The sequence below is a fragment of the Nuphar pumila genome, chromosome 1 (assembly GCF_984573655.1).
Source record: "Nuphar pumila chromosome 1, dmNupPumi1.hap1.1, whole genome shotgun sequence".
NCBI lineage: Eukaryota > Viridiplantae > Streptophyta > Magnoliopsida > Nymphaeales > Nymphaeaceae > Nuphar > Nuphar pumila.
In genome coordinates this window covers 8,437,440-8,448,393 of record NC_143249.1, presented here as the reverse complement: position 1 = coordinate 8,448,393, position 10,954 = coordinate 8,437,440, and the positions used below count along the sequence as shown (strand labels likewise).

At 35.2% G+C, this 10,954-nt stretch overlaps 1 protein-coding gene across 1 annotated transcript; it reads right to left on the bottom strand.

Moving 5' to 3' along the window:
- Positions 1–2,185: 2,185 nt before the first annotated feature.
- LOC149847879 (small ribosomal subunit protein uS10y-like) lies at positions 2,186–10,954 on the bottom strand. The gene is made up of 4 exons (XM_090006797.1): positions 10,869–10,954; positions 3,638–3,767; positions 3,401–3,514; positions 2,186–2,566 (listed from the first exon to the last, which is right to left on the bottom strand). Exons 2-4 carry the CDS (start codon positions 3,747–3,749, stop codon positions 2,424–2,426), a joined length of 369 nt encoding a protein of 122 aa, XP_089862923.1. The 5' UTR covers positions 3,750–3,767; positions 10,869–10,954; the 3' UTR covers positions 2,186–2,423.

Genomic DNA, 10,954 nt, shown 5'->3' with positions numbered 1-10,954 from the left:
AACCATGCATGTCGCTGTGATTGACATGGTGAATTTGGTAGGAATCAACCATTGGATCGTGCATTTTAGATGAAATAATGTGATTTTTGAATTTTTGACAATTTATGGAGATTATGAGCCATTGATTTTAAAGCCTTAAAAAATCTTGTTTATGCATCCAAATATGATGATTCAAGAGGTGGTTATTATTAAACCAAGCATGTAGATCACATCCATACGGTTAGATTCAAGAGAAAAGAACAAAAAATCCAGAAAAAATGTGGTTCACACATTAGTTCTTATATATATATATATATATATATATATATATATATATATATATATATATATATATATATATATATATATATATATATATATATATATATATATATATATATATATATATATATCGTTCAGTACCTGCACAATCTTTGCAAGGGTATCCACCAGTTCATCCTTCTAAAGCTCCCCAACTTGAAGCATTTGGATCCCAGGAGATACCTTGCATGCCCTGTTATTTTGTCAATTGTCATCTGGAATAGATGATAATCTGAAGATTGCCTTTTTGAGTTATCCCATTTTTAAGAGAGTGCATCAGGTTAGAGGTGATGTCATCCATTTGATGAACGGCAGCCAGAACACCATCGATGGATAGGTTATTTCTTAGATGGGCCCCACAAATTTTTTGAGATTCAGTAAAGTTTGGATGAACGGCATATACAGTGCAAAAAATGAACAGCTGAAACAAAAACAAACTTGATTGTGTTTTGGGCCTTGGCTGACGGTATATCATCAGCGCTGCCTGTCCTGATGTGCTCTCTTTTTTCAGATAAGTGGAAGTTACTTGAACGGAAAGTATCTGGTACCCTCGTGGGTAGGGCTGTCAATGGGTCCACTTTGTACCAGGCACCCGACCCTACCCTGATTTCCTGGGTGTGGGCAAGGAAAGTGCTGACCCCAATAATATTCGGGTCTACCCAAACCCGACCTGAAAAATATGTGGGCCGGGTTTGGGCCATGATTTTTGTCAGGTACCTGGCCCGACCCCTGTATTTTATGTATTTTTTATGAAAATAAATGTTTAAAATATGTGGGTCTGGGTATGGGGTTTTATTTTCGTGACCAGATAGAACCTGAATTTGAACCCAGTTAATACTTATATGGGCAGGTCTGGGTCAACCCTGACCCAACCTGTTGACAGCCCTACTTGAGGGTAAAGAGCCTCTAGTTGAAACTTAGTAGGAGGTTGTTTTGACCAAACATATCCACATGGATGTGTTCAGCATGGTCGAAATAGCATGAATAAACTTTTGGAATACATTTTTTCCAGGTAAAAATACTATTTTTTGGAGGGCTGAAAATTTGGTACATTATAGGTCGTTGACCAACCCCTGCAAAACCTTACAAGCTGGAAAAACATGATCAAAGCACTGATTCTTACTAACACCGATCATCCACTGTTAGTCGGACGCATACTCACCGCTGATCGGTCAGCAGGTGTTTTTTTTCACAGAAAAGGACATTTAGCAGGAGTTGCAACCGCTAAATGTCCTTTTTTTTTTGCAAAATCAAACAAACGAGCATCATTCAACAATTGCCCATCCACTGTTATGGTGTGTATATATATATATATATATATATATATATATATATAGAGAGAGAGAGAGAGAGAGAAGGGGGGGTGTTATAGAATGTTATGTATACGTTGCCCTCTTTCTCACACGACAATAATGGGAATGAAATTTGGCGATCACTGGCAAGTAAATGCTACATGGTACACAATAGGGATGGCAGTGGACTGAGGTAGATGCTGGGGACAAGGCCTCCACCCCCGCCGCTCCATCTCAAAATTGACCTTCATCCCCACCTTCCTCCCTGCATGGGTTTTGATTTTAACCTCCATCCCCATTTCATGTCCTCCATTTCTAGTTCAAATGGGGCAAAGCAGGGCACAAAAGTTTTGATTTTAACCTTCATCCCCGTTTTATGTCCTCCATCCCTGGTCCAAACAGGACCCCCCCCCCGTTCCACTGCCATCCCTAGTACAGAAAGATGGACAAAAAAAATAACCTGGAGAACAAGACACCTTTAAATTCAAGCATTGTTTAAAGGCAACCCAACATGGTGATGGTGAGAAAATATTGAACTCCTGTCAAGGAAAGGATACACCCAAATTGCACGACGGCTTCTAAAGCTTTTGGAGTAATATTGGAATTGAAATTCGATTCATTCAATAGCTCAAAAAGTCACTACATATGCTAAAGCCAAATAAACAGATTGAAGACTAATTACCTACTTGCTCCCAATCAGATGGCCGGATCACAAAGAAAACAAACGAAAAAGGGAAAAAACCCAAACTGATCTCAAAATTCATTGAATATAGTACTAATTAAATTTATAGAGTAGCCTAAGGAAAACGTAAAGATTGAGATGCTAATCTCTCATGGATCTGCAATCGTTACTTCAACCTCTACACCAGGTTCAATGGTGATTGATGTTATCTGCTTTACAACTTCAGATGAGCTTACGAGATCGATCACCCTTTTGTGAACCCGCAACTCAAAACGGTCCCAAGTGTTAGTACCTGATATTAGATGCAGCAAACCTTGTTTAATTTCATCTGAAAAAATAAATATTGTATACAATTGTGACTTGGTGCCAACTGGCTCAAGCTCAATAACAAGCTTCGCAGACTCTAGCCAAAGTGGTCAACATGGAAGCACAATCTAAAAAAGAAATATAACATGGAAAAACCAAAAGACAATGAATTTTCACAGAATATAATTTACAAAATATCCAAAAACACAAAATCAAGATCTACACTAATGTTTCGTTATTCTATATTTCGAGTTTTCAGCAAATTTTCACTTGCATGTTTATTCCACATCCTCTCGAAAGCAAGACAATGAATTTTGTCCTTATTCCAAGATGTAGCACAATGACTTATAAACACAAGACCCTTCACTGATGTTGAACATGAATTGGACAACACTACTCCAATATCCAACACTGTACATGCATGTAGCAGAAATACCCACAAAAATAATCGGGTAAGCAATATGCATCAACAAAATAACTGAGATCGGCGTTCTGCTAAATCCATTCCCACTCAACTCCATACAAAACAAAGGGGGAGAAACATATTCATTGCACTTGAACTCCATGGAGCTAAAGTACCTATTGCTGCATACTATCCTAAACTAGCCCACACACAATGCATTATATTAAACAACAGATAAATAGCTATCTTGCATATATAAAACTCACTAATTCATTCAAGCAACGTCATAACAATCAAATAGCAACTAGCCAGTAACATACAGCTAATAATATTTAATATGTTCTGATACCTTTAATTTAATTTAATATAAGAAATTACGAAAGATAAATGAAATTTTTTTCCCGTCACAAAGCATACCTTCACCACATGGTGACTTTCTAGTAGTTATATGCAACACCTTCGTGGGCATCCTTACTGGTCCTTTGACTTTCAGCTGTTTGTCCTTTGCACCCCCGACAAGATCAGCACAAACTGTGTATATAGGCAAGCCAGGAAATATAAAAGATTCAACCCGTGGAATTTGAATTTTGGGAAACATCATAAGATGGAAGTTCATCCCAAAAAAATTAAAAATAAAATGAAACCATTATATACCTTTTTCAAGGTTCTTTACACTTTTGGATGAAAGAGTAATTCTTATCCTATGAGCTTGCTCTTGTGGTTCTTCCAAACCAGGTTTCATAGGTTTCATCATGCCCAAAGCCATTGGCTTGAAGAAAAATCACTGCCAAGCATCAAAAAACAATAAGAACTCATAAACTGGGATAAAATAGACACTAACTGGGTTGAAAGAAACATAAACCTCAATAGCACAAACATTGATAAAAAACTGGAAATTTGGTAATAACTTCCAAGATAAAAAAGAAGAAAAATCCTACTCTTCTGCTAATGCTCTCTATGCACAAAAACATTTTATGTAAAGTATGAGACTGTGATCCAATTCTCAAAATCTCATGGAAGATTAATCCAAAGTTCGGAATAGGAAATAAAACTACTCCTGTAGGTTCTTTGGACCAGTTTCACAAACATCACTGGTGTTGTGAGTTTCTGTAATGTTCTCTTCAATAATTTGAGCACTATTATTATTAATTGTTCACAAAATATAAAATTCAGTTTATTAATATGTAAAAATATCTAAGACCTTAACAACCATGATAAATAATAAACATTCTGAAATCAACCACATATGACATTATAAAAAGTGAATCAAGTCAAAATTCAAAATGCACAAACATGAGTGAAGCCAAGACAGTCTTATCCATCTTAGACACATGTTTGACCATGCATATGTCGTGTTTGTGCGCACGTGTATAGGGTTGATATTTGGTGCTAATGAAGGTAAGGAACTATTCAATAGAAATTACCTTTTTTAGATTTTTTTGTAGATTGGACCCTATATATGTGATCTATTGTTTAGTAGAAAATGGGTTTTGAATCATGTAATTGTGACATGTAAGCACATTTTTAAAGGGCTTAAAACTTCAACAGCCTACAATTTATCAAATTTTCATGTCCCAAAAAAATATATTTTTATATAAAAAAACACAAACCAAGAATTAATCCTTGACAATCAAACCATGCTATGAGGCCAGATTGAGTCTATATATCTTCAACCTATGATTTCCAGCTCAATAGTACCATGATGATTGGACGGCCCTTCTTTTTTCAATATTTGAGTGTTTCATTGATCAGACCTTATGTATTTGTTATAATTTATTTAGCTAGAAATATGCTTTCCGAAACACACAATTAATGAGATTTTACATCTACAAATGCTTTTCGAAATGCGAAAAAACGATGGCTCACAATTAATGAGACAGGATATTGGATCTGGATCCAGATTCACGTGCTGTTATGTATTTTATGTTTATTTTCTGTTTCCAGTATTACCCCACTTATGTTTTATGTTGTGTATTAAGAAAAGGGGCAATATAGTTTTTGTACCAAATCAGTTACAATGTTATTAAAAGAGGAATCCTCCCACATGTTCTATACATTGGGAAACGTGCATTGGGATTTGTGCATCCCCTTCTCTCCTTGCCCTCTCTTCTTTTTCTTCTCCTTCCATGGTGGTGCAGATCTGATTAAAAATGGTATCAAAGAGTGTATGGTCCTGATTTGTTCATAGAGGCGAGTCTAAAAAAGCTTGGCTATTCCCCCTTTCTCTCATCTTCTTACCTATCTTCCCTCTTTCTTGATTCTCCCTTCTTGAAAACCCTAAATCTTGGTTTTGTCCCTAGATTTTTCTCTTCTCTGATTTTGTTGAATATCTAATCTAGATCATTCATTGTGTAGTATTCTTATATTGATGAATCTTTGCTGCATATTCTGTTTTTCAAATATCCACTTTGATTTCCCTCTTGATCTTCTTTTATTCAATCTTATATAAATTGAACTTAGCTGCTACAACATATTTCTGATTTTGTAGTTATTCTCTGATCTACAAAAAGAAGAAGAAGAAGGTGCAGATATGTTTATTATTGAAGACTGATTTCCTTTAATAGAGTTTCAGCTTCAATATGTTTTTAACAACCTCTTTGGAAAAGAAAATTATTTTTTCTTATCTTCTTATCTTCTTGAATTTCCTGAGATCTAGTTTTACTCTTTTTCCTGTTTTCTCCAATGGATTCTTCTTCTTCTTCAGATCTTTCTGTCAATTATCTTAATCAACTTGTTTCTAAAAAATTAACAAATTTCAAGTTCCACACATGGAAAAGACATTATTTCTTTTATCCGTAGCCAAGACCTTTCGAGTTACCCGAATGGGTCGATCAAGATCCTTCTAGAGTTTATTTTGCCGGAAGAAAATGATGAAAAATTGGTTGTCTCTACCTCACATGTTCAGAATCCAACAATAAAAAAAGAAAATAAAGTACAACAATAAAAAAACAGAAAATTAAAAAATAAAAAAGACAAGTCAATCCCTAAAGGATTGACAGCTATTACATAGCTAAAATGACTGAAATACCTATAATTTAATACTTCCCCTCAAACTTACGATGTGACCACCAAAAGTTTGCTAAAAAGAGACATAAACCTCGTGAGGCCAAAGCTTTAGTGAAAAATCCGTCATTTGACATTTTGAAGTCACATAAAGCAGTTCAATAGTTCCTCGCGAAAATTCCTCTTAGACATAGTGGTAGTCCATCTCTATATGCTTGGTTTGTTCATGGAAGGTATGGTTGTTTGTAATGTAGACAACACTCTTATTGTCGCAACACATCTTCGAAGGACTAGAGATGACTAAGCTCATATCTTTGAATAGACTCCTTGACCAAATAATCTCCATAGTTGTTGTCATAGCTCAATATTCAGCTTTGGTGGATGACAGGAAGACCATAATTTAAAATAATTGAAATACCTATAATTTAACACTTCTCCATAGTTAAATTGCTTATATTGATGCATATTAGGGTGGTAATCGTAATGATAAAGTCTCAGCTTATAAGCAATTAAATTTAAAGAAGAAGAGGAAGATAGAAATAGGTCGTTAGTAATAGATTTTTTTATATATCTGACAATTCAAAGAACAACACTCATCTGCATCGTAGATGTGGCATGCTGAAATTGACTGGTTGAGTGTACCACATGAGCAATGTTTGGTCTTGTGATGAATAAGTAGGTCAAGGATCCAATCAGTTGTCAATATGGAGTTGGATCTTCAAGAGGAGTTCCATCTTTCAATCTTAATTTTGCATTTACAACTTTCAGCGTTTTAACCTTCTTATCATCAAAAATTTCAAATGCAATAATATCTGCAGCCAACTTCATTTGGGACAAGATATATCCTATAGGTGAATAATCCACTTCAATACCTAAGAAATATCTCAGAAAACATCAAAGTATTTTTTTAGAATATTTTTAATTTCAATGATTCCCTATTTGTCACTCCATGTAATGTTCATATCGTCAACATATAATAGAATAATAACAATGCCAATACCTGTATATTTGACAAAAACAACCATGTCATTATAACAAGATTTATAACCTAGGTTTAACATAACTTTGTTAAACCTATCATACCAAGCTTTGGGTGCTTGCTTAAGCCCATATAAAGTTTTTCTTAACCGAAGAACTTTTTCCTTCTCGATTCTAAAACCAAGAGGATTCATGTACACTATCTCATTTAGGTCCCCATTTAAAAAGGCATTGTTGGCATCAAGTTGGTAAATAAGTCGTTTTCTAATGGAAACTAATGCAATTAGTGTTCTAACACTAGCCATACAAGCTACGAGAGCAAAAGTTTCTTCATAGTATATCCCATACTTTTGGAAATAGCCTTTGGTCATTAACCTAGCCTTATATTTTTCTAACGATCTATTCCCTTTAGTTTCGACTTTATAAACCCATATAGGTTTTTTTTCCTATAGGTAGGTTTTGGCTTTCTCAAGGACTCCTAATTCTAGATTCATAGCATTAATCCATTCGAGAACTTATTTAGCATCATTGTAGGTTGAGGGTTCATGAAAGGAGTGAATAGACATGAGACAAACTCTATATCTAGGTGAAAAGGTTTCATATGACACAAACCTTTCAGAAAGTCTAGAGGTTCTACTAGATTTCCTAACACTAGTTTTTCTTAGGTTTTGGTTTTCAGAATACCTATCAAGTGCACATGGAGGGTGTTCAACAGTTCTTCTAGAATAGATTTGAGTATCACGATTCTAGATACCCACCATGGGAACACCAGAGCCATCAATATGCACATCATCAAGATCATCATTAATATGTTTAAGTTCATCAAAATTCTTCTTTGGCAATAAGTCAAATAGAAAGGAATACTCAAGATGAGCCTTAGATTCATCAAATCCTTTTTCATTTTCGAGAAAGTTTACATTTCTTGAAACATATAATGTCATTTTTCTCATCATAGAATCTATATCCTTTTGGTTATTGGCATAACAAGGAATACACATTCAATGGGGTAATAATTTGTCTCACTTTTCAAAAAACACAAAATATTTACATCCACAAATTCTTAATCTACTTAAATCTGGAGAAGATTGATAAAGTTTCTCAATTGGAGATACATTTTGTAAAGAAGATGAGGGCATTCAGTTGATAAGATAAATCGCAGTTAAGGCACCTTCAGCCCAAAACCTTTTTAGAACATTTTTTGGAATAAGCAAAGTTTGTGTAGTTTCAATAATGTGACGATGCTTGCTCTCGGCTAAGAAATTTTGTTAAGAGGTATTTGGACAAGATCTTTAATGTGAAATCAAACTTTCTTTCAAATAACTTTTGAAATCATTAGACAAGTACTTTCCCCAAGAGTCTGATCGAAAAATGTCCATATTGCTTTGAATTTGATTTTGCACAATATTGTGAAATTCTTTGAAACATGAAAATACATCGGATTTATGCCTAAGGAAATAGATTCAAGTATGCCTATTATAATCATCAATGAATATAACATAATAATAGAGCCATCCTTTTGACATGACTAGAGTTGATCCCCATACATCCGAATGCACAAGTTCAAAGGGTTTGGAAGAAATAAAAGTTCTTGATCCAAAAGAAATTTTCTTTATTTTTCCAAGAATACAATCATTACATATTAACTCTTAATACAAGAGTCTTTCAAAAATGGAAAAAGAGACAACTTAAATACATTAGGATGACATAATCTTTGATGGCACAAAGAAATATTTTTTTTCTTAACAAAATTACAAAATGATTATTTAGTAAAATGAAGAAAATTCATGTAGTAGAGAATTTCCCTCCTATGGTCTTCCTCACTCAACTTCACTGACTGACGATCCTGTACCCAACATTTTTTGATGAGAAGGAGACCTCATACCCATAATTTGAAATTTGAGAAACTGAAAACAAGTTTAGATTGAGTTTTGGAACAACCCTTAACTTTTGGAACTAATTTTTTTTTAAATATTTATGAATGTTCCAATACTTTTTATTTCTAAATTGGTTTCATCGATCGTAGAAATAGTATCACAAGGATTATAAAAAGGTTTTGTGTATTCAAATAAGAGGGACTCTAAAGGTGTCATGTAAAAAGAGGCACCAGAGTCAAGAATCCAATAGAGCATACTTAGAGGAGGAGAAGTAGATACGGCGGCACCGAAAATAGATGTGAAAGAAGTCTTAAGGAGTTGATGTAATGCCTTCGTTAAATAATGAATAGAATCCTTAAGATCTCTTTTGTGATAGTTTCATCACCCTTTTTGGGTGGTGTCTCTCCAACAGTTGCAACCTTCTTTTTGAGCTCGGGACACTCCGGTTTGATGTGTCCTAGCTCTTAAGACTTTGGACCTCCATCCCCAAGATGGGGAAAACTTTGAACCTCCATCCTCAGTCGATCCCCATGATGGGGAAAACTTTGGACCTCCACCCCCACCCCGTCCCCACCCTGAGTAGTTTAATAAACAATGAAACTTTGAACATTGAAATTTTGAACTTATTTTGATATATATATATATATATATATATATATATATATAAAGGATTGGGTGTTTTATATATTAAATTGGATAAACACAGAGTTATCAAAAATGCCTAGCCAAATGGGGAAGCACGCTTCTCCGAAGTGCCAAAAAAATTTGGGAAGCGCATTTCCCATAAATAGAAAACATGCTTCCCCCTTTTTTATATTTTTTTGTATTTTTATTTTTAATTTTATTTATTTTTCTCTTTTTCACTTCCCCCTCGCTTCCTAGGTCGCTTCCAAGACGATTCTTATTTCGCTTCTAAGTCGTCCCATGCTTCCCGCTTCCTAAAATTTTGAAAGTGCCTCACTTCCTGCTTCCGCTTCCTGTATCGCTTCTCGCTCCTGCTTTCTCGGCGGGCAACCATGAGTAAACATTAAAATTTTGAAACATATATAGAAATATATATAAAGGATTTATATGTAATTTTATAAAAATAAATAAGAGTATTTTAATCATTTTAATGAGGATCAATGCAGGTCGTGCGTCCATCCCCGCACGGGTCTTGACTTTCACCAGTATCCCCGATCAATTCCCCATTTCATGTCCTCCATCACTGCCCCACATGGGGCAGGTTCAGCCGAAAAACCGTTTTACCCCGGCCCACTATCATCCCTAACCTTGATGTGGTATTCTTTTAGTGCATTTTCTCTTTTTTTTTATCATTAAGGGCTTTAACTTGGTCACCATTCTTTGAGTTGTGGTTCATATGTACTATCACTCAATACCCCATAGTTTTTTGCCTTTAATATGATGCTCCATAGCGGTATTGTTAGAGTCATTTAGCTTGAATGTGATCACCATGGATTCTTTTCCTTCAATTAAATTATTGGGGGCATTCCTGTATCTCTTTCTTAATAAGCATACTCTTTCTTCTTTGTTTGTGTTCCCCAACTGCCTCCCAACACTGTATATGTTCATAACAAGCACAATAATTCACCAAAATCGACAGAGAAGTTTGGTAACATGATCGAATCACATCTGCAAGCATGCCCACGTGCACAAGATCGAACACAAAGCATGCTACAAAAATATTGACGAGTACCAAGTTCATCAAATCCATGAAAACCACATAAAACAAAAGGATAAACGCTCAGACCATAAGCATCAGCCATAAACGAACATGAATAACCACAATCAAAGCAAAGAAAGCGCAACCCTCTCAGCCAATTCTCAGGATAGATTAATATCTAATTAGCCTCTCACCAACCAAAACATTACAAAACCTTCTCGGAAGCAACATTCAAGCATTCCTTGATTGTTCTCCCTCATTCCGGACGATTAACAACCTAGATTGCTACTCCCGCAGAAGAAGAGATGGGAACTAGAGATTAGCAGCGAGATAATAAGAAAATCAAGGAGAGAGAACAAAAACTTACAGAAAGGAAGCAAGGAGTGGGAGAAGGCACAGCAGCGCGGCCGTCGTCCTCTCTCTCTCTGCTGCGCGGTGGTCTAGGGCTCCAAA